This window comes from Grus americana, chromosome 1, assembly GCF_028858705.1.
Source record: "Grus americana isolate bGruAme1 chromosome 1, bGruAme1.mat, whole genome shotgun sequence".
Taxonomy (NCBI): domain Eukaryota; kingdom Metazoa; phylum Chordata; class Aves; order Gruiformes; family Gruidae; genus Grus; species Grus americana.
In genome coordinates, this window is record NC_072852.1 from 80,417,402 (window position 1) to 80,442,033 (window position 24,632).

Here is a 24,632-nt window from a genome sequence, read left to right on the forward strand (position 1 = left end):
ATCGCATTGCCTATGCAGTTAGGTGGGACCTTGGGGAATACTGAGGCCAATAAAGTACCTGAAAATGACCTACATGCTTCCACAACTCTTGCCATTTAGCCTCGCAGTGCCTCAGATTCCTCCTGTATAATGTCATGATGCTAGTGCTTCTTTCTGCCCCCACTGACATCTCCTCTGTCAAGATCAGTGATGGCCAACTATATGAGGAGGTAGGACTTTAGAGTTGTCAGTCTGTCAGCACAGAGTTGTCCTTGCCCCATAAACAATACTTCTGGCTTCCCTCTCACCAAACTACCCTCAGTTCTCCACAGTGTCCCTTTCAACGCTTCAAAGTTTTTCCTCTGCTGCTACAATACCTCAGCTTTCCGTGCTGTCTGCTGTATTCATCTGCACCATACAATGATTTTTACAATTCCCCACACAAAGTTACTAGGTCCTGGTAACATTTCTTAAACCTCCTTTTTGGTAGTATTCTCATCTCCATTTGTGATCATTTGCCTAAATATTACTGACACAAGAGGGTTTGTTGTTTACATGTAATTCTTCTGTATGTCGATTTATGCCAGGAACCCATGGCAATTTTTTACTAAGAGATGGAAAAGAGAATAATCTTCCAGACATTTTGACCTGAATGTTCCTGTTTTTCTTCAGATCTCAGCCTCTTGAATCTGGTGAAGGCACTTCATTTACTTCATTGCTCTTCTGTTTGCCTTATTTTAGAAATTCAAGGTGAGATCAAATTAAATTGAACTATGAAGTCCTGAAGGAACTTCTTTAGGTCCACTCCCCCTAGACTAGGAAAGGCAGATGTTTTAAGCTTTTAGTTTTCAGTATGGCAGAATTTCAATACAACCTTCATTCAAACATCAGTAACTGTTTCAGTTTGATTAATGGACTTGACTCATAGATGTGTGCAGGCTGGCCAGCTGGCCCAGCCAGACAGTCACTGGGTTGGTGAGACTGGCCAGCTGGCTGTCATTTCTTGGCTGACAGGAGACCCCAAAATGCAAGTGCTGCTTCTCAGCTATGGGGCAGACGGGAATGAGGCACTGCTTTTGGTCTCATGGTGGGGCAAAGAAACAGCGTCAGGGTTATATGTAGCCATCAGCCCCTGTGTTGTGTAACCTGCCATGGATCGAAGGCATCCGGGAAAAATGACAAGCTCTTTTTGTGGGGTGAATGGTTGCAACACTTGTTTTTCAGGTTTCCAGACACTTCCCATGATAAGAACTTGGGTTTGATAATTTTACAACTTTTCTACTTTTTAACAGCTGTGGCTGATAATTTCTTTGCCAGGACAGAGAACAATACCTTGGTGCCAAACTCTCAAAATGTGTAGTGCCCTAAGATCTGGAACAGACTTGAAGGAAGAGAGGTAGTCTCTCCTGTGCTCTGGATACCCCTCTGCTGGCCTGTGTGGATGGGAGAGGAATCTGCGAGTTCACAGGCAAAATTGAGAAGAGCTCAAACCCGGGGGGCAGGGGGAAGAGCACGGCGCAAGGAGGCTGGTCAAGGAGACTGGCATTGCGCACTGGCACAATTAGAAGCGGAGAGAGAAGGACATGAAGTCGAGCTAGGAGGATGCATTTCTTAGCCTTGCCCTTCCTCTGCTGTCACATATGTCTGTGGCACAACCTGCTGGCAAAATGAATCCAGGTTATGGCAAGGTGCCTCATGCCCTCCTGCCAGAGTTGGTTCCTATAACAAATGACAGTATATTCCTGCTGCTATCGGCTACCCCTTTAGCAAAAAGTGGCAAAGGTCTGTAGGCTGGATCTAAAAGTGCTAGCCCTGCTGCTGACCCATGCAGGTTTCATTATGATGCCAGAGGGATTTTTCCCCGTTACTGGTACTTTAAAAACAAGGGAAAAAATTACACTCAACATATATACGCTGTGTTACAGATACTAAGGTTGTAAAGGTGAGAAAATATCAGAATTAACATTGCCTGTACATACATTGATCCTTCAGTTGCACAAGCTTTGCATATGCATCAACAAATGCAGCATCTAGCAAAGCGGGGACTCTGGGGACTGCATGAATAACTTTACTAAATACTGATAAAGAGGAAAGGGGATAAACCTATAGTCAGTAGAGACCATAATTGCAGGAGAAAGCTATTAAATCTGCAGGGACTCTTGGTTTGCTCACTGGCATCTCTGCATGAGTACTGGTTTTGCACCACACAGGTTGTCCATAACCACATCAGCTTTGTTAACTACAGCTAGGATGGAATGATTGTCTTGAAGCATGTGAGAGTTTCTTCCTGGCTGCATTCAAGTACGTGTGGGTTTGCTACGTCAGAAGTGGTTTGTACCAAATCACATAGGAGGCCTGCAGCTGAACTCGGGTTTTCATCATCCCTTGGCCAGTGTCTTCCTTGCTAGAAGCTTCTTCCTTTTGCAGCAGCACACAGACCTACCTTCCCTTCCATTCATATTCAATATCCCTGTGGCAAGTTACTCAGCTGTTTACATGGGAAAGTAATAGTAGGAAAGTATTTATTATATTTTTAGCAGTCTGTAATGTAATTTAGCAGATGGAAAAAACGAGGAGGAGAGCCAGCTTTCTGCAGACCACCAACATGTGCTTTGCAGGCTGGAGCTGGAGGATTGGTAAGTTAAACTGAGACAGTGCAAAGGTTGCTGAACAGATGCACATGCTATCAAGCTAGAAATGCACTCATGAGAAGACCTGCAGTTAAAATCACTCAAATCAAGAATAAACTCTTCCATTGACTGTAGTAGGCTTTGGGTTAAACCCCATTAGGTCCCAAGATGTTTGGTTGGGAGAGCTGCATAGTATGGTACGTGTTTGTAAAGTGTGGTGGTCATGCTGTGGAAGTAATACGTAAACCTCACCATGTACTTGGACAAACTGCGTACGTGTGCTATGGAAAGTCCAGGAAAAATTGTGATATTGTTATTTAAAAAAAAAAAAATTGGTTTTAATAATTTATAATACTTAATAATACACTAGGAAATCTGTAATATATTGTGTAAACATACTAAAGTCTTGGAAAAAATCAGAGTTCACTACAGATTGGCTATTAAATATTTTCAGTGAAGTAAAGTGAAATAGCTCAAGGTTGCAAAAAATGATCCAACTGGCAGTTTAGTAAACTGAGAATTTGCACTGTTAATTAGTAAATATAACTAGTGAAGTTCAGAAGTGAAGTCATTAATAGAGCTTATCTGTCAGTAAACTTTCTTGAGATTAATTTTAATAGTATAAAAGCAGCTGTCTCTGAAACAAAATTCTTCTTAGAAGAGGTCAACACGATAAAATTTTTACTTTTATTCCAAAATATTCTAGGTTGAAAAAAAAGAGCTTTTAGCAATGGTTATCAAATTGATTCTTGTAACAATTATGCAAAATTTTGCTTACCCCAAAACCTGGCTTAACCCGAAAGTCTGTAATGTAGACATTACAGTAAGTGTTGTGAAACCAAAGCACCAAAAAGTGGTTGCAGCTTGAATGCAGTGGATTAATGGCAACCTTGAAATATTACACTTTTTTTCCTTTTTATTTTATATTCAGACAAACTTTGTTAGGGGCTCACCAGTCTCCTGAGTGCCATGTGCCATGAACTGAGTTTTTTGGGGGTTTGTTTTTTTTTTCTCTCACTGCCTGTGGAGAGCAAGATGCTGCCTCCTATAGCAAACTCTATGATGTTACCCCCCTCATTCTGTTTTGTTTAGCTTTCATGAGCTGGAGATTTGGGAAAAATACCAATAAACTACATTTTCTGAATAGCTCTGCATAGAGATTACAATCTAAAGAAACTCTAGATGAAGATATCGTTTCTCTCCCGTTTGTGTGCATTACCAAGCACACGGGGGTCCTCATTTATGATTGTAACTGAGACACTGCAGTTATGCAGAATAATAATACAGGCCTATTAGATTAATAAGATCATTTGATTTCTATTAGGACAGCACCTCCTGGCCTTTCACATGGACCAGGGCCTCATTGTGAGAGCTGCTGTAGTTAGTGAAATAACTGTGTTCTGTATTTCTGTACAAACAGGGAATCAGGCCCACTGATTTATAGATATGAGATACTTTCAAGCTGCTATGAAAAACAAGGTGAGGGGTTGTGTTCTTAGTGAGAACTTAAGAATGTGTCAAAATTTCAGCATAATGCTTTCCAGAAGAAAGAATTTGGAATTAAAGAGACACCCTCCCAGGATAAAAATACGTATTTAAAAAAAAAAAACAACTTAACTAAGAGAAGGACAGTATTTTCAGTCCGTCCTTTCCTTAGAAGGCAGTTACCCAAGTGAGGCATCGCACTAAAATCACTGGAACTGTTTGTGTAAGTAAATGCTTACAAGAATATGGGTTAACTGCACAACCCTCAGTGTCTTGTTTATTACTTCAGTTGATGCACTTTGGTATTCATCTTCCTTTCCACTATTTATGAGGGTCGCTTTGCAATTTTTTATCTCAGTTTTGACAATAGAAGTATGAATATCACTTATACTTTTGTTTAGAATTGCTTTTACTTTGAACAAATTTAAATTGTTTCATTTAAACAAATGTAATTAGGAGGCTTAAAAGCAGAAAGAAAACCCACAACCATTTTGACTGAATTTGAAAGAAACCTGTATAGAGAAAGCAGCTTTCCTTTTGCACTAACAGTACAATTTTCTTTATTTAACATTGTGCAAGTAAGAAGAGAGTTACCAAAATGTACACCAGCTCTTTACAAGAAATAAAAATAAATCAATAGAATAGAATACAATAGAATGAATATCGGGATTAACTACAGATAAGGTTTTCCTAGGGCTTCTCTGACACATGGAGAAATGTCTGAGAACTGCTGAAGTGGAGAGAGAAGGAAAAAGAAGAGAACAAATATATGCAAAGCCACTTGGGTAGAGCTATGCAAATGACCTTATCAGGGCAAGCAAAAGGCTTCTCCATTGTGCCTGCCAATTAGGAAATAGCAGCTACGGACATATTCATCTACCTCTTCCTGAGGAGATGCAGCTTTAGCATGTGATGTTGGCAACCTCACTGTGAAAGGAGATTAAAAATTGTCTCCTCTTTCATGTCTTTTTAAGAGGTTGGCAGAGATGCTAAATGAATCCTGGACAGGGCAAGCACCCTGATGGTATCCCAATACCATTTTTAAAATTTTGTATGGATTCTAGCAAACCAAGAGAGCAAAGAAACCGCTAGGCTTTGACAGGGGTACAGAAATAGTCACAGATTTCTTCAGAGGCACTGGTGTCCCTTCATTTTGCCTCCCATTCTGGAGACAGAATGAAAGAAGAAACACTTCCTGCTCTTCAACTCAACTCAGCCTGCCAGGTCCAGGTGTGCTGCTCTCTTTTACTCTTATGATTAAGTCCACTCTCACAGTTGGTCAAACTGAATGGAAACACAGGAAGGCAGCATCTAATCTTACACAGTGTTTTCCAAATAGCAAAACATGTCAAGGTTTATGAAGTGTTTTGATAATTAATACAAAAGAAAGACATTATTTTCAAAATCAGAAACATAAACTTCTGATGTTCTGGGAAACTTTTCTGTCCCTTTTTGGTGCCTTATGTACTGTTTTTAGCACTGCAGCTAAATCATCAAAATTGCCACTAATTTCCACAGGAGATGCAGACATGCTTTTCAGGATTGAAAGCTAATGTTTCCAAAACCTTGAGCAGACATTAACTGGTCACTTGTTGAACATTTGGCTAGGTGGAATAAGTTCATGGTCAGTATGACGTGTTCATGAGGATTTTTCATAGCTGGGGTTTTACTGTTGGCGAATTGTCTGGAGGCAGCCAAGAGGATACAGTCAAATGAATGGGTTGGCTGAAGTGTTACACTCTGGATTGGGTGCACACCCTGAGGGTGCATCCAGTGTGTTAATGCTGCTTTATTCAAGCCACTGCTTCCCAGGCTTAAAAGATAACCGTGTGAGTAGCATTACTTAAACAAGAGGGCAAAGACTGAAAAAACAGTGTGATCTTTCTGCATGTTAAAGCAGGGCAGCATGCAAAAATAGGAACTCAAGCATTTTGTCTTTCTCTCCTTGTCCCCACAGTGAGAGAGAGAATGTCCTGGGTGGAAGAGCAGGATTTAACAGATGCTAATAGAGTTGGCAGAAACATGTGCATTGGAGCTGGCAGGGTGCAGGGCTGTAGGACCAACCAGCCAGTGGGAAGCTGCAGAGAGAGGCATTCCTCAGTACCCAACAAAAGCTCTGAGCCTTGAAGGTCCTTTTTGTTGCATGGAGATGCAGGCTGTGCAACAAAATCAACTGAGGCCTCCAAAACTATCAGTGAACTGAACTACAGAGAGAACTAGAAAGTTTGATGCAGAGGAGCTGTGCTCCCTCTGTCCCACTCAGGGTGACCAGTGTACCTGCCTCTGTGAACGGTACAGTCTGGGACCTGTGTTCATGTATGTATCTTTGGCAAAAACAAAACCAAAAGAAATGGAACCACGTCTTAAGAAATTCTGATACTTTGTGTGCAGCTTTGAGCTAAGTTCTCTGCTGATTTCCCCTCTGCCATGAAAATCTCTTCTCTGGACACAAAACTGAAGAGACAGCAATATGTCCAGATACGCAGAAGAATCTCAGTGTGCACCGTCTTGGACTATTTGGCCTTACTAATGTGTGTCTCAACCCATTCTTCTAGATCTCTTCTTTGTTGTCAGCTTTTAAAAATCTTTTTTCTTCAAAGCTAGTTCCTATATGGAGTTTTTAATGCCCCTTGCTGAGAACAACCTGTTTCTCAGTGTCATTTATCCAGGTTAGCAGTTGCTACCGTTGCTGCAAGGATGCCGTTTAGCAATGAAGCGACACTTGTTCTGTATGCTAGCCCTTCTCTTACACACAGAGGCTCACTTATAGTTCTGGGAGAGAAGGGGGAAAAACAGAATAATAGTGCTGTGATTTTTTTTGTTTAACGCACGCTGCTCACTCCGTGTTTTCTTTCTGATAACACCAAGGTATTTACGTGCAAACAAAAGACTTCTCTTGCCGAATCAGCCTCCTCCTCCTACCTGATTCCGTCAGCAGAGTTGCAAAAGCATGACTGTGACAGCGCTAAATGAATAGGGGCGAGGTTGGGTTGACAAGAGGAGTCTCCTCTTCATACTGTGTGCACACCTCAAGGGTAGTGGGGGGAAGAGGAAATATAGAAAAAGTTCAAAATGAGGCATCAACGCCACATCTTGTTAAAAATTAATCACGATGTTTTGTTTTGAGAATTAATCTTCAAGTGAAGTAGTGTTTCAGGACCTAGATTAACCAATTTGGTCAGAGCAGGAAAGAGACAATATTGAATGGGGCCAACCTAACAGTTGCCCATTCCAGCTACTTCAGAGGAAGGTATAAGAAAGAAATGCTATAATTTATTAAGGAATAAACCAACCCACAAATAAACCTTTTTCTGAATTTCCATTGTTTGATTATCCAAACACCTGAATAACAAGGGCGTAAATCTTTTCTGAAATTGTATTCAAGCCTCAGAAACTCTGCATGGTGTCAAACACGGAGGACTGTGTTTTCATGAACGTACAGTATTTGAGTCCATATGCTCTATGTTGTTTATCTGCCAGAGTGGTGTGAGACATCTAGAGTCTGCAGATTTTTTCAGGGCTTCAGGGGAAAATTTTTGGCACTTTGCATTCCCTGATGTCATTTTGTGTGAAATTGCTGAAGAAGACTTCTCTCCCCCTTCCTCAAATTGACAATGTGCCCATGTCTGCATTTCTGTACCATGCTGTCAGTGCTAAGCCAGTTGACCCCAGTCATGTGAAAAAATCAAAATCATGTTAATAAGCAAAGAATTTCAGAAAAGTAGTTTTCTACTTGTAGCTTGTTAAGAAGAAAGGAAAGACCTGGAATGTCAACCTGCTTTGCACTGACAAAGTGTATCTATTAGCTTAGTAATTTCTGTAATGTAGGAGTTAAAAAAACAGGCATGAAGGGAAAAGTCAGGGCAACCTGAAAAGTGAGGTTAGAAGGTATTCTTCCTCTGAAACATAGTTCACTATCCTTCCCTAATGTGCATGTTGCTTCCTACCTTCTTACTTCTCAAGTCTGTCTTTCTACTCGCCCCACTCCCTGCCCTCTCCCTCTCATACACATGCACACTTTGATCCACAGCTTGAGAGGCTTATAAAGCTCTGCAGTCCTGTTGCAATCTGGATTTGACTCCTGTGCTCTAGTTGCCAAGAAACTTCCCTTCCTCTGATCTAATACTGAACAGCATTTACCAAAATTGCTATTGCTGGTACAGTTGGCAAAAACAGCTTTCATGGGTACTTAATTTGTGACACAGTCGGCTAAACCAGAGAGAAGATATCCCGACAAGTGTTTCTTAGTATGACAGAAGATACCACATTAGGGATGGCCAAGTTCCGACACGTCCAGGCACATGACCAGTAGGTCCAAACGATGGATTTTTAAAAAGATGTTCCATCTTGTGCAAGTTGATTGTGAATCAGTCTCCCCAGGAGAGCAGGAACTTGAGATGATTTGGACGTTATGATACAAAAGAATGAAGCTAAACTGGTTTGGACTTTGTAAACCAAGCAAGTCTTGAAGCATTGGAGGAATAGAAGAGAAATTATTACTTTACAGACACCTCTGTTGCTTTCCTGACTTCAACGTGATTGTGATTGTCTGAGTTTTTGTGAATAGAAGTGGTGTGTGAACAGATACACCTATAAATCTGGATTTCTGCAAGAGATAAGATATATAATTTGACAAGTGTCCTTCACAGAGCTGGCTGAAATTTGCCAAAATATGGGGGAGCACTACTATGAAAATTTTAATTAGACAAGTTGATGAAAAAGTATTTCAACTACATTTTCACAGTATTCTCTTAGTAAAGAGTGTATGGGGATTCCAGCAGTTTCAGTAGGTTCCCAGGGGAAGCAGCATTGTATACACACCATCATGTTGTTCACTTTTCTTGTACATTCGATCCCTTCCCTCTCCTGTCTGTTTACATTGTAATGTCCTCCAGGCTAGGACTCTTCCTTATTCAATGTTTTATACTACCTGGCACAACTGTCAGCCATGTAAAGAAGCCATTAGATGTTACTAAATATTTCTGACAGGTGATATCATTTGATTCTTTTTCACAATACTTAAACGAAGAAAAATAAGGTTGCTACCCCTCACCCCTTCAGAAGAGGGAGCACTGTTAGCGGGACTGAGAGGGGTAACTTTCTCACCCCTCCCCGCTGTCACAGCTCCACAGCTGATCCCATCTCAACTCTGGGACTCCCAGCTGCAGCGCACGATGCCCCTCTCGTGAGACAGAGGTCCTCTTTTCCCTGGCACATCTGCAGTAGTTTGTTGGTGATAGCAAGCGCAGGGATGGCCATCCTTCCTGTGGGAAAGGAAGGGGGAAAAGGAGGACAGCACAAGATAGCTTCACCGATGTTGAGGTCACTAGTTGTCTATACTAGCACAATAGGTTTACAGAGTATTAAGAATTGTGAATCTGTAATGGTATCAGTTACTCATCCTTACTAGGTACGGAGTCTCTCTCACAGCACCTTTACCTTTGCAAGAAACCCGAAAAACAGGATGAGACAGAACCTCCTTGTGAATTATCTCATCCATTTGTTTTCCTTTTCATTCAAAGCTTGATCCTCTACTGGAAATGCATAGGTGAATTATTTGCCTCTATTGACATTGCAATAATTTTTCCAGCCCTGGAAGCAAGCCTTTCTCAGTGACATCATCAAGATTAAACTCAAGTAATACAGTGAACCCATGCATTTTTCAGTGACATGACACGTTCTATAGCAATACTAGCTGCAGCATTTCCTCCCTTCTCTGTCACCACATCCAGCTGTTATTCTTTTTGCAATTTGCCACCTCCCTGCCAGTTGTGTTGACCTAACTGTTAGTGCAATTGTACTCTTAATCAGCTCAGAAAGCTGATCTGGCAGAAAACAATGTACATGTATACTTAAATACAGATTATCTCTCTCATCGAGATCACAGCATAGCTCCTCCACCAATTGCACTGGCACAGTGAAGGGGTGGCCGGAAAACAATACTAAGTCAGCACTGCCACTGAACACCAGATATTTTCCGAGCTGTGGCCTGAAAGGAGGTGGTTTGACATCCCAGCGCTGAGATAGAAGTTATCATCTTTGTTCTGGCTCCTTCATACCAGACAGAATAGCAGAAAGGGGTTCCAATATACCCTGCTCAGGAGGAGGGATATGTCCCTCAAGCACAGGACTCCAAGACACCTGTGAAGCCGGAGGGTAGAAACTAAAAGTGTGTATTTCTGAGATCTGAGGCTGTCACAGAGAGGAAGCCATAGCTGACACAAGCGTGTATCTGTGCTGCAGTCAGAGGTGAGTCGGTGTCACAGCTGCCCAAGAATTTGCCAAAGTCATAGTACCCACAGACCTCAGCATGAACTATCTACCATGGCGTCAGGCAGGCTGTGCTGAACACGCAGCATATGCTCAAGCTGTTGTGGTTGGCATCTCAGGGAGCTCGTTCAGAGGGCACCCTAGGGATGACCCCAGCCGTGCCTCTGACTGCAGCATGCACATGTCTTTGAGACATACAGCACAGCATCTTAGCTGCAATCTGACAAGCTCCCAAACAGGATCTTGCCTGCTGTTCCAATTAATAAAGTTGATTTCTGATTCCTTGGGCAATATGTTCGAGTGGCCCCAAATAGAAATAATGCCTTAACTTCGTAAGACTTGCACAGCAATAATAAGTGGAAGCCAGTTTTTTGGGGGGCCTAATATGAGAAGTTAGTGGGTGTGCTGACTAGCTTCAGAGCAAGCAGGAGTTAAACCCTGGAGAGGAAGCAATTCTCAAGCTGCAGCAAAGATAATCATGATAATTTATCATCTGATAATCAAAGAGCACACACTTAATTTGTTCTCATTATCAATGTATTTCAAGCACAAGTACCTTAGTACAAGAAGCTTTTCTGTGCACAAGTTGCACTGGAAGTGTAGAGATAAAGGGCTCCATGCAAATGCAATGCACTTAACTTCTGTATGGGTGGTGTGTTGTAGTGCAGTTTGCAGTCCACCTCGGTGGCCTCCTTGTCCCCCTGGATGTGGAAAAGGACCCCTAGCATCTAGAGCTGTTGTTTTAAGCACTTGACCTTTCTCTAGGACAGCAGTGTCTTCTTGGAGAAATGACTGACAGTTTGTAAGAGCTGTAGGGATTTGGTTCATTAAGGAACCATCAAGAAATGAAGTTAAATTGGGAGTTTTTAACCATGTCAGAACTCTAGTTTGCAGCATCTTGGGAGCAGGAAATGTCTGCAGCATGCTAAGAGCAGGCTTTTACCTCCAAAGCCCGAGATGTCGTTCAGAACCAAGTACGGTGTGCAGTCTCCAGAGCTGTAATTTGTACCATTTCCCCCAGTTATTTAGTATTTAATGTCACCTGAAGGCAGATCTTTGCATAAAGCACATAAGAACTCATATACTGGTGGAATGAAGCAGGTTTTTATATCCCTCCTGGATTAGGAGTCTAAAGGAGAATGTCTGCATAAGCAAGAGACAGCAGTCAAAAAATGAAATCAGTTAGAGTAGAAGTATGATTCTATGATATGCTTATACCACATGCTGGTGGTAAAATTTTCTCTACATTCATTTGCTTAATGGTTATAGGCAAAGTAAGCCATGGTTCTGGCTGCGCTGCCAAAATCTGCTTTTACAGTAGCAGCACAAGTACAGCTGCAGCTCGCAAGGCTTGGAGCCCCAGTGCAAAGGAAGCCAACAGATGAGATCTTGCTGTCACGGCGTAGACTGTTCTGTAGTGGAGCTGGCCTCACGTTCCCTGGAAACAGCCTGGAAAACATGCTCTTTGTGTACACGCTTTCCCCTCCCCAGCTCTCATAATCGCAGTTGAGTTAGGAAACAAAGTCCCAGCCAAAATTCCTCAAGGGAAAGGGACCCAACTTCTTCAGGATGTGAGCCTCTGAGAACAAAATCTCCTTGTGAGAAGAAAGCAGCTTCTTAATACAGGAGGATTACAATGTCTTGTTATGTTGTTGGTGGTGTTTTGTTGGCATGTGAAACTGAGATTTCAAAACTTTCCAGTTGATTCAGCTGTACAAAAAGGACTTGCTGACCTCCCTCCTCCGAAACAGTAGAATCACCTCTTAAGTTTGCAGTCACGGGAAGATTGAGGTGACCTAGCTTATGATAGGTTAAAGTGATAAATTGCTGAAAGAACGATCTTAATTTTAGCAGCTACATTCATTGCAACTAGCAACTCTTTCTTCAGTTTTTCACATCTTTCTGGTGTGTTGATCAGGTACCTGACCCATCACCAGCATTATTGCCACATACTCTAAGTGTGGTAGTAATCTCAGCACTCCTTTCCACTGCAGAGCAATTAGGCAGTGGGCAGAAGACATAAGTAAAACCATATGTAGGTCAAGACTACCAAGATCAATTTATGTCTAATTACTTACAAATCTTTGACACCCCAGCCAGGTATCAAGGCCATATTGTGTTAAAAGAAAAAAACAGCATGTAGGACAGTTCATTCTAATACAGTTTTGTGGGTTTTCTTACCTTAAAATTACTGTTGCCAGGATGCACCAAGTGAGCGACACAAGAAATGTTGAAGGAAAAGTAAGTGTTAAGGACGTAAAGATGCTCTGCATTTGTCCAGTTGTAAAGAGGAGCAGAATATAGTTCCTGGATTCAATCCCTCCTATAACAGAATCAGTGTACGGGCAGGTGTCCAATGACTTTGTGCCTCACATCTATAAAACAGATATAACAATCTAATCTGTCTGCAGTTGAAAGGCACTACGTAGTGTAAATGTGCATGTATTACTAATAGTAGTATCAGCAGTGGCCATGTCAAATACAGGAAAACTGTAAAGAATGTTTGTTAGACCTGAATTTTGACCTGGATTAAGATAAATTGGCTTGAAACAATAAAGAGTTGCTGAGAAGAAAATCAAAGTTTTTATAATCTCCTTGACTTCTACTTGCAAAATTGCTTGCTTCTGGCAGTGTGGTCTTTTGAGCTAGCTAACCCGTGCCATTGTCAGGGCTCAGCTAGTTTTGTTTAGGATATAGTTTTTGCACATACAAGGAAAAAAGCAACAGAAGACATTTCTTTCGGCTCCTTTTGGAAGGGAGCACTAGGAAAGCAATGTCTGCTCCATGGAAAACAGCCAAAAATTGGTTGAGAAGGAGTCAGGAGTGGATTAAGACTAGAACTGGAGCAGATCCAAACCAACGTTTCCCCGTTCCCCATCCCCCTGACAGCTGCTTGTGTTGCACAAGCCACTCTGGTAGGAATCCCATGGTCACCTGCCCTCTCTGCCCATGGGCACAAGATCAGCAAAGAAAGGGGTTGTCTTGGACCCAAGCAAGTTCTTTCCTGAGTGCAGCAACCGCAGTGGTGGCTGAACGGCTGTAGTCAGTCGAACGGCATTGTGCTGTCCACGGCTTACTGACTCACTGTTACGCTCTGGCCTTCTCTGAATGTGGTGCCCAGATGCAAAAAGCCAGCCTTCACCCTGCCCTGGAAAGAGAGCTCTTGTCAGGCTTCTAGGAAGCTTTTGCAAACAACATGAAAGGAAACTGGAGCCGTTCTGTGCAGTTCTTGAAAGCTCTTGGACATGGCTCATGGAATGAGTGCCTAGAAAACAGACTGGTCTTTTCATCACCTCTGTGGTTGCTCGCTTCTTTGGCTGGTAGCGTTTCCCTTCCAGAACTTCAAACCCTGGCCACTTCAGCACGCATACCAGCACCATTTATCTAGACTGGTTTGCCCCATCTTGAGTGAATTCACTTTTCAGGCTGCAAACTGCCTGTGAGCAGCAGGTAGACTGCTTCAGCATTATAACATTTTCTGTGACTGATCCCAAAATGGGGCAGCTTACAGAGGAAAGAGGTCCACATCCTAAGAGCTGCTTTTTCTGCAAGCTAATTCCAGATGATGCAGGTGGAAACAGAAAGGAGAGAGGCCTCTGCTATGGGTCAAATACTGATTTCGGTTACAAGAAATGCAGCACAACTGGCCATGTTAAATGACTGAGGTTGCACTTGGGGCTTTATTCTGACATCAGGTACAACTCTGAGGACTTCAGGAATTGGTCTGCAGTGTTCAGGGACTTTTCTGACTGTTGACGGGGCAGGGGGTCTTACACATAACTGAGTAATTTTGTGTAAGAGAGTTACTTCATTTACTAACCTGTATCTGCAAAGAAAAGGGTTTGGCTATAGAGTGAGAAAGACTGTGTTCTTCATACTGAATTCTGAAGAGTGTGGCCTTTCCTCCCTCCTTTCCCACTTACACAGACTTCAGATTTTGTGGGGGTTTTGTACCAGTGACTTCATCTGGCATCATTAATCAGCGAGCTATCTCAGCCCAGCAAGCTAATTTAGAATCCTGCTTGTGCATTTGATCAGCAAATGCAAACCATGTGTAATGTCAGCAGGTCAGGGGAGGTGATGGAACATGGGATTTTCACCTCAGTTCCAGAAAGGGCCATAGTTGCTTCCAGGAAGCTGAGCTTGGCACTGGGTGTGGGGAATTGAAAAGATTTATTTCCCTGTATGAGAGCTTAGAGCTTGATCATTCTAATCAAGCATTTTCCAATCAATATGTTTCTTATGGGCTTTCCAAAGGCTGCATTAGAAAAGCAATCTTATTTATTTTATGACCCTGTAGCCCTAAGGGATTCGGGTGTGTCAACTTTCCAGGGTCTCTGTACAGACAGTGAGAAGGGCTGGGTCACAGGGCACCATGCTAGTAAAGTCAGCATGGCAGAAACCTGGTCCAGTGCTTCACTAGGTTTGTTTCTGTGGACATCTGCAAACACAGAGGCCCGAGAGCAGACACAGTGCACAGAACATTACCTGCACTCGTGCTCTATCTCTAATACCCTGTTCAACAGGACAGCGGGAGACATGAGCCTATGCCTTTTATTTCAGATTACTACTGAAAAAGCTGTCTCGCCCTCTGTTCCCAGCAGTGTAGGAAGCTTCCCAAAGCCTTGTCATTCTGATTACAGGCAGTTTCAGACCTTTCTAAAGCACATGCAAGCCTCACTCAGGTCTCTCTTCCTGCCCATCACACAACTCCTGTGTTCCCTATCTAATCGTTTTTTCCTTAACAAGACCTGTAAAGGCACATTTTCATCTGCTGCCATCCATTTCCCTTGTACCAGTTTGTGCTCACCTCCCAAATAATTCTCTCTGAAGATTAGCTAGGATTAACCTTCTCCTCCTTTTCTACCTTTGCTTATCTCTGGGCCTCGAAACTGCAGAGCCAGCTCTCTACTGTAGGATGAGGCAATCCCTGCGGGCCAGCAGCAGTGAGTGGCCATTGCTTCTCCACTACCTGGGTCAAGTGTCACCTGCTGGAAAGAGCAAATGGTCAGGCACATACCTGCACACCAGGCCTCTGTCCCCGACTCATAACAGCAAGTGCACCGACCACCAGCGATACCAGCGTTTATCCTGTGGTAGGGCTGCATCTTCCACACCTATTGCAACCCAAGAGCAGTCCCAGAAAGCACTTGGGAATAGCTAAGCACTTTGGGAAAAGCTGCATGGGAACAGCTAAGCACACCACAGCTCTCTGTCACCCATTCCCCTCCTCGAAGGATTAGAAAGACTTCCTGAGAAAGCAAGGTCCTTAATCTTCCTGCCTTTACCTTGCATAGCAGAGGTAGTCCTGAAGAGCTGCTGAGTGCCCTGTGGGTGGGAGCCTGCCAACGCTGCTAGCTATGAGGAAGGCACTTGCGGGAAGAGATCAGTGCTGCAGCTCCAGCAGAGATAGCATAAAATCCGTGCCTCAGGAGGACCTCAGCACCCATCTTAGGCTTTAATTTGAAACCCCCTTCAGTGTTATTAGCACACTGTTGTTGAGCTCAGCGCTGCAGCCCTTCTCGGGGAGCAGCATGTTGTGGTTTGTGCTGTCAGGTTCAAGCACGATATCAGACCAGGGCCCCTGGTCTGCAGCAACAATCAGTGCCTCTGAACAGGGAACCAGAGAACAGCAGACAGCACCGCAGGAGTATTGAACCGTAGCTGTTTGAAGCAGCTGTGCAGCATTTTGCACTTTCGAAGCATTTCATATGTTAACTGGCCAAGCCTTATGACACCTCTTTGCATTTCGGTAGTCTAGCTTTCCAGATGAAGAAGTGAGACAGAAGAAGGGGACTTTTAAAAAGTTGCTCTGGCAGAGCCTGGGAGAAGGATTTGAATCAAATCCTGTGTTTTTCCTCCAGACCGTGTTGCCTTTACACAGAAATGAGGAGAAAAACACAACCTCATGCCCCTCTCCTGCTTGACATACACCATCATATGCAGAACCACATATTATGCTTTATGAGTAACATGGAAGAATTTTGTTAATTAATAACAAAAAAGAGAGCTTCAGTTCCTAAAGAGCTAGCTGGTAACAGACATTCAAGTCTTCTGAACTTTTCCAGCATTGTTTTCCCAGTAAAGGCTCAAGTACTGTCCTATAGTCAGAGCTGTCCTGCCTGATGCCGCCAGTGATGATGCATCTCTCCCTGGGTGTTTGGAAACCAGCTGCTGATTTGCATGCACTGGCCCCTTTGCTGTTTGCCCAACTGCACTAAGTAGTTTTTGGCGTGGGAGTGAGAACAATTCTGTCTGCCCTGCAGAAAGCAGGGATAAATGAGAGGTCTGTTTTTACCCCCTTCTCGCCTCATCATCCTGCCTGCCAGGCAGCCAGGCGTAAGGATGGACTGCCCCGCCGAAGTGGAACAAAAAGTTAGACGAAACTTACTGTGAATGCTGGTTCCGTCATGCATGCTGTTGTGTGGCTGCATCCTCATATCGAAACTAAAACGGAACAGCAGCTCTCAGTGGTTGTGTACATCACACTTTGCATTGGATTTGTGTCTTCAGATTGTTCCAAAATGAGTCAAGGTGAAAACAGCCTACGGTACATTATACTTCACATTTTAGATGTATCTATTACATACACCATACATAGCAACTCATACTGTAAAATACATACCCTGTCTTCTAAAGCAAAGAAGGAAATACTGGATACAAGTGCTTTGCAAGATTCAAAGTTGGCTACGTGTCTTCAAAAAACAAAGTTGTATCCCCACCAGAAGTTTGTGGTCAGATGCAAATATTACTGGCTGTGTAGTTTTATGTGCAGAAGGTTATACTAGGTGAGCAGAGCACTTTTTTTCCAACCTCAAAGCCTGACCATGCTTAAGTTTCCTGAGGGGCTCACTGTCAGAAGGAATGAACTCTTTAGAGACCATTAGTTTAAACTCCTCTTCCACAAACCGATACATTCTGCTGCATGCATGCCTGCATGCATGCATCTATGTGTGTAAGTGCTTGAACATACCTAAACAAGTTTACTGGCTACTTCAAGGTGTAAATTACCCCATCAGCCCCTCTTCATTGTACTTGTTTTTGTTTGGCAAGAATAGAAAGGAACACAGAATGGATTTCTTCTGCAGTCCAGATGGTTATCACCTTGTGCCCTGGAGCATGAGAATTGATCACTCTCACCATTTATAAGGTAGCTAGTGTAACAGGTGTTAGAAACAGGACTTCAGGTGAGGAATAAGCAACAGAAGTAGATAATCTATTAAGACACCAGTGTGCCAGCCTGCGGCATTAGAATGGTGAGTGTGAATTTTGCTCCCTGTTTAATGCATATGAAGCTGTCAGATTATAAACGTATCTATAAATTATTGTATTTTACTCTGCTGGAGGTGGTGCTTGGAAGCTGACAGAAGACAGACTAAAGAATACTCTGGGATCTTGCAGAGCTTGATTCTGATGGTTTACATGGCTTTGTCTAACCTGCTTTCAGCTATTCAGTTCAAGAAGTTTTTGTTGTTGTTTATTTTTACACTTCACAGATAGGGAGGGTTGGGAACACATGCCATATTTCAGCCAGCGGAGCAAGGGCACAAATAGGAGCAGAGCCAGGTCCGGCTCCCAGGTCAAAATTCACCCTCTGAAGTCCGCAGCGACGCTGGCAATCGAGACAGCAGACCAGGAGAAAGGCAGCATCCCCTGTGTCTGATCCACACCTGCCGAAAGCAGCAAAGCCTTCCCACTGATTTCAACAGTCAGTTCAGCAGGCAAAACTCTATCCTCATTTTGTAACACAGCACTCATTTTTCTCACTTTATTCTGCTTGGTAAATATCTTTGTTAGTTGAAGACAATGCTGTTAGCTTTCACAGAGAATAAAACTGGAGATAAAAAGAGCCCATTTTCCTCCACCGTCAGCACAACAATAAAAGAGAAGATGGAGAGGAGGAAAATAAGAAACAGCATCCAAAAAAGAAAAATTGTATAAGCAGGATTAGTTTTTCTTTCATGGAGAGTATAGGAAAGCATTTTCAGGACCTACTGATAGCTACATATGCTGTGCTGTAAAATCCCTTCAGCGGCAAAGCCAACCCTCTCATGCCCTTGTTTTCACAAAACCAACTGCTTCTTTTTAAGAAAGGGCAAAGAAGATGGGATACAAGTTTAGTAAATGCTGTGCTGCACATGAAAGAATTATTTTTGAACGGTGGTTTCTGAAGCACTTTCAGCAACACCAGTCTGCACCCCCAGAAAAGCCTCCTGCAATTGAACTGGTTCAGCCTCACAAAGCAAATGGGCATGCAGCGGAGGCAGGTGAATTAAGAGGGGGTTTTGGGGGAACTAACTTCCCAGGAAAGCAGCAAGGCAGGGAGGGAGGGAAGTGAGAGAAGAGGCAATCCACCTAGGGAAAAACAGTTAACTTATTTTATGGCACTTTATGTCTTCCAAACACAATGCAAGTATTTAATTATGGTATCACCCCATGGGCGGAGAGATGTGGCATGTCCACCCACTCATTTTAGCGATAGCCAAACTGAATTAGAAAGGCTGCTTGCTGATTCTCGAGAAGCCAAGTGGTCCTAGGTCATATTACTATGGGGCTTTTTTCACAAGCTTCGGAGATACTGCTGAAACCAAGCAGGGACCTGATTTGCAGGGTGAAGCGTTGGGTCGGTTTCAGAGTTGCCAGCACAGCACCACATGGCTTCTCGCCAGCTGTGTAGCTTATTTGGCTGTTCTGGGTCTAGCACTGATGAATCTAAACCTCTCTCTAGACATAGTACTTTTATATCAGTTGAATGGAAGGCAAAAATACACTGTTACCAGCACGTGGGAACGTTGATCTATGTTTGTACAGGGAGTGATTTATTTATTACGTTGTTATCTATAAGGAAGCAAGCACATCATGTGAAGTTATCATATAGCTCTGTCTGTGACTGCCTGATTTTCCCAGTGATGTTTTGTTTTGTTTTGTGCCTCATCTTGTGAAGGGTGCATCAGAAGTCCAGTTAGATTCCACATGACAGTGCTCTTTTGGGCAATTTTATTACTTGCATGGCATGGCAAAGAAGGAGGCAAAAGAAACCATGCATGAATATTTCAAGCACTCTTCAGATGATCTTTAAACCCTTTCAGAAGTTGTGGTCTGGCTGCATCAAGTCTGACTTCTTTCTCTTTTAGATGCAGTAAATGTGCATGCTTCCCAGCAGCAGCCCAGAGTCTGGAGTGTGTTTTCTGCAGGAATAACCCTGTATTCAGCAGAAGATGAACCTCACTGGCATGTTAGATGATGGTTCGCATGTCTCTGAGCAGATCTACACCTCACCCCAGTCCCTTCAAAAAGAAAGGCCTTACAGAAAACTCTGACCCCAGTAATCAGACCCTAATTCAATAGGCGGAAGAGAATTTCAGTCCTTCATAAATAAATAAATAAATGCTGCTGCTTGTTTCTCTGTGGCACATAATACAGTGCCACAGGGGCAGTTGAAAGCCAATGGAAATTCTCGCTGCTGCCATGCAGACGTCCCTTCCTTAGGTCAGCTCTGACCCTTTCTCAGGCTCAATCTCAATTCCTTTTCCGACTAAGATTCAGTTCTGTATGCAGCTGTGGCTCTGGGACTTTCCAAAGCCACTGTCTGGGAATCTGGCATAGCAGCAGAATGCAATTCACTGCATGTGACCTCTTGCTAAAACAGAAAAAAGAGTTGCCTATCTGTTAAAGGAGTAAAAACCAAACCAAAACAGAGCGGTACAACTCTCCCAAGTTTCTTTTAGTGCCTGGTAGGAGGAGGGTAATCAGATCTCAGAGAATGGTGTGCCAGGAAGGAAATTTCTTCCCATGCGCGGCATACAATCAGCCAGGTGCAATATGAGGAAGGGAGGTTCGTCTTCCTCTGAAGCATAAGGTATTAGCTCCTGCCAGAGGCTGTGTACCAGAGATCTGATCAGATACGGCAAATTTTATGTTCCTATGCACAGTACGAAGCTTTCATTTCTACGCAACACATTGTAGCAAGTCAAACAATGAGTCACCTCACGAGAGGGAAAAGGAAAGAAAGCTTTTATCTCCCAGTGGATTGGAGATAATCTCTCTACTGGGGTATAAACAGCTCTTCACCGTGCTGACTTCTCTCCAGGGGAAGGAAGCTATTTTAAATTTGTCTGTAAAACAGATTGAATTGTCACACCTCCCAAGACTCTGCCTGGGCCCAATAAAGTTAGCAGGCAAAACGTCTTTGACTTTCCTGGTAACTTGGTTGGGCCCCTGTGAGTAAACACAGTAGTCTAGGCTGTGTATGCTGTGTGAGCTGGCTGGGAGAAAGGGAGTGCCAGATTCTCCTTGGAGCCCTGGAAAATCTGTGCCCAAACTAAACATACCTGTTATTTTACTGTGAAATGGCATACCGGCCTTATATGGACAGAGTTACGTTGGTAATAGTTTATTGCTATACAGGAAACACAAGCTAAAACAGTGCTAACGGTGCCGCAGCCTCAGCGCTTACTTTCCTCTCCAGTGTGGGAATAGCATCTGCAGGAGGGTGGGCCAATCTGAGTACACCTTTCTCAACCATACCCACAGTGATAACCACTTCCAGACACACTGTTACAGAGGCTATGTGAAGCAGCCCTTCTTTAGAGACCCCAGCTGCGCAGAGGGAAGTATGGCCATAGCTCTCTTGCATCTGACTACTTTTCATTATTCTTGACTGATGACTTTACAAGGGGCATGAAGAGAGAGCACACCTCTTTTCTATGGAAGGATACACACTGAGGATGGATGGGGCTAAGGACTTTGCCTCCTTTCTGCTCTGCACCTCAGAAGGAGCAGTTGAAGTAAAATCCCATTTCATAGTGGAAACCTGGAATCAAATGATGTCCTAGAAGCTTTTTTCAGGATGCTGAGGCAGTTCTTGTTTCTTAACATGTCACAGATAAACCGATGTGCCTAAACTAATGAAGTATTTCACAATCCAGTGCTTAGAGTAATCCTGCATCAATGTGACATTCCTCTCCTACACCTTCCCCTGAGACTTTGCACATTATGTATTGCCTATGTTCCCATGCCTTGTCTCAATTTGGTAACACAATCATGGTCTCTTCCTGCCACAGGTTTGCAGCCCGTTTACTGGAGCAGGGATGATGTGGCACAGTGGCTCAGGTGGGCGGAGAAGGAGTTTTCCTTGAGGCCGATTGAGAGCAACACTTTTGAGATGAATGGCAAAGCTCTGCTGCTCCTGACCAAAGAGGACTTTCGATACAGGTCTCCTCATTCAGGTGAGGATTGCTTACAGAAGCTCTGATTGAAAAGAGGGAGGAAGCTGCAACGAAATCTGGAGAGGGTCAGAGGAGGAAACAGTCAGATTTGTTGGGGTGGGCTGGGCAAGGGGAGGAGCGGGAGGACAGAGACACTCGTATGAGGCAAGGACAGAAAAGGACAAGGAGGGAATGAAATCCTGATACACCTGAGTTGTAGGCAAATTTGAATGCAAAACCAAAACCAAACCCAAACATCCAACCTGTTTCTAGTTAAAACTCCCTGCAGAACTCCCCGAAAGCAAGCTTCTCTGGCAGCAGTTTGTGACTTCCAGCTCTTCTCTGTAAAGACTTATCTTTTCACAGACCCAACTACAGCCGCAAGTTAATCAAGTGCTCCAGCCTCTTAAGAAGCCCATATTAGCATTCTGGCTCACAGTTGGCTTGGCTGACGTGCTGCTAAGAGTGACTGCAAAACTCCTCCCTGGGGGACCTTTCCTCTATTTTACAGCCCCTGTGGGCTTTGCTTTACTTTACCATATTCTCTCACGTGCTGGAGTCCAGCCGAAGGCACAGCACAGACAGGTGTGTGAATCAGTCTGCCTATTGCTCAAATTATGTCTTCATTTATTCACAAAGAAGATTTAGAAATGTGGATGTTGCCTGCCTGTATTTATATCCCCTGTGGTCTGTCTGCTCCAGTTTTACAGCTAGAGTAAGCCTCTGCCCTCCTTTGTCAGGGATGTTTAACTAAATATGAGTTATTTGTTCTAAATAAGAGTTGTGAGCTTTTCTTTTGTGACCATACAAGGTACTCCTGTTAAATTTAAAAGCTCGTAATTCAATCACTGTAGGTGATCAAAGAGTTTGGACCAAGCAGTGACAGAATTGCTGTCAGGAGGCTTCCAGTGCACGGCTCACTAGGTGCAGAAGTACGGCTGGTGTTGCTTCGATCCAGCTGATAAACAAGCCGTGGCACTAATTCTGCATCAAGCTGCTTGGCGACTCCCTTGAACGCACCCCCCCAACCATCCTGCAGAATCTGCCTCACAAACTGTGACTTATGTTTAGTGTATATGAAGTTTTTGAAGCGTGTGCTTCGAATCCAGGACTAATTTTGTGTGGAAGGAGATGCCAAACATTAATGTCTATTGCCAGTGTAATACAGTAGTGAAAACCGATGCCTAGAAACGTCCTTTTTTTAATTCTGGTACACCACTTTGAATCATTTCATTAAAAAATTAGCCCTGCCTAAGGCAAAAGGAATATTGAAAGTGGGGATGTGAGCAAGGACTGTAAGGGACACCTTTATGTATCTTGTCTGCAACTCCCCTTATCATCCCAAGCCTTGCTGCCTACAAGTTATGTCCCTGCTCTTCTCCTTGTGTGCTGTGATGGCACTTGAAATGAGTAGGATTAAAATGTTTGTAGACTGGAGATAGAGCATTCCCAGAGAAAAGCCTCTGGCTTGCAAATCCTCACTTTACGCAGAAGGTTTAGCTCTTATTTGCTTAAATGTGGAATTAAATAACCAAACTAAAGGACTCCTCCCTTGCTTTTTCTCGCCTCCTTCCCTCCAGGTATTCCCCACTGATAATAAACCTTTCAGAGGATAGCCAAGTCAGTCTCTAAAAATTTAGACGACTGTAGGTAAAGGGACATTACCTCAACATTTCCCAGAAATTAACTATACGTGACATTTAAGAACTATGAAATAATGTTTGCCATAGAGACATTAAGTTTTTCAAGAGTGTAGTTAGATAAAAACTGTATCCTTTCCCCTCATGGTTAAACCAGGAGAACCACATCTACCCCCCCAGCGGTCCTAGCAATAAAGTAGGCTCACAGCCCCACAGCTAATCTATTTAGGGCTGGCCAGGGAAGGGAGGTGGCAGAGGGAGAGTGAAAAACTCTTTTCACCTTCTCAACTAGCATTACTGCATCTGGGTGGTGCAGAAGCATAACTGTTTTGTTAGGTAAAAAAAAGACATCTAGCTTTATGGACTTTTTCACTAGCCTGTCAGGCCAAATCAAAAGAGGTACAAATTTGCTACCTTATTGCTCAGAGTGTTACAGCACTAGTTATGATTATGCCACTATTGCATTCAAAGATGCAAATTATGTGGTAAAATCACTTTTTAGCCTTTCATATACTAAACATGGAAAAGGTAGCTGGGTTCTCGAGGCTTTGTTTTTAATTAGATTTTCAGGTATTGCAATCACCTTTTAAAAATGCCCTAAAGTCACTGCAGAGACAGTAAAAGCAGCCAAGATGCTAAAAATAAAGGAAGCTGAACTATGGAAAGCAGGATGGCTTTAACTGTTTCACGCTAAGACACTAAACTTGCCCACAAATAGAGCATTGGCAGTTTATAGAGACAAGGGAGAAACTGTACACACCTTACAATCTCATAGAAACAACTACTGAAAAAAAACCCCACACCTGAGAAAACTCTCCCAGAAAATCAAGGTTTTCCTAAGTGAAACTTCATTAAGGACCTTTTCAGAAAATGTGTTATTGTTGTGACCTGTTCCTCCGTAATATGAGCAGAAGAGAGAGAGCAGAATTAAAAGTCAGGACACTTCCAACCCTGCATTGTACATTTTCACTTTGAAATGTGCAACCAGTTGCATCAGATGAGATGTGTAAGTACCTAGGTGTTTCATGTATATGTTGTTGGAAGCAGGGCATCAGTACAATATGTAATACATAAAAAGACACAAAGTAAGCAGTTAGTCCATTGGTCTCCTAGATACATTCCACTGAGGAAAGATATAACAATTCTGCTGGGGGGGGCTGCAAGGAACAGCCTGCCTGCACCCCAGAAAGAAACATCTGGATCAATTCACACAAGAACATGTCAGCTTGGTGCAGTGCACTTCACTGCAGACATTCTGTGGAACAGTGAGTGATACAATAGCAGCTAACAGACTGTATTCGCCCATACAGAGCACCAGGTCTGCTGTGTTTTATTCCTAAGTCTGCATCATACGTGTGGTCTAATATTGCCTGTTGCAGTCAGCTCCATACAGATTCTAGTAGCTAGAAGTAACTAGCTTT

At 43.2% G+C, this 24,632-nt stretch overlaps 1 protein-coding gene across 5 annotated transcripts in view; it reads left to right on the top strand.

Moving 5' to 3' along the window:
* The window catches only part of ETV6 (ETS variant transcription factor 6), a 144,318-nt gene that overhangs the window by 88,656 nt on the left and 31,030 nt on the right, over positions 1 to 24,632 (top strand). For all 5 annotated transcript variants that reach the window (XM_054830563.1, XM_054830586.1, XM_054830571.1 and 2 more), the window contains one exon: positions 21,428 to 21,592. In XM_054830563.1, coding sequence (XP_054686538.1) covers positions 21,428 to 21,592 — 165 coding nt within the window. The remainder of the gene's footprint in view (positions 1 to 21,427; positions 21,593 to 24,632) is intronic.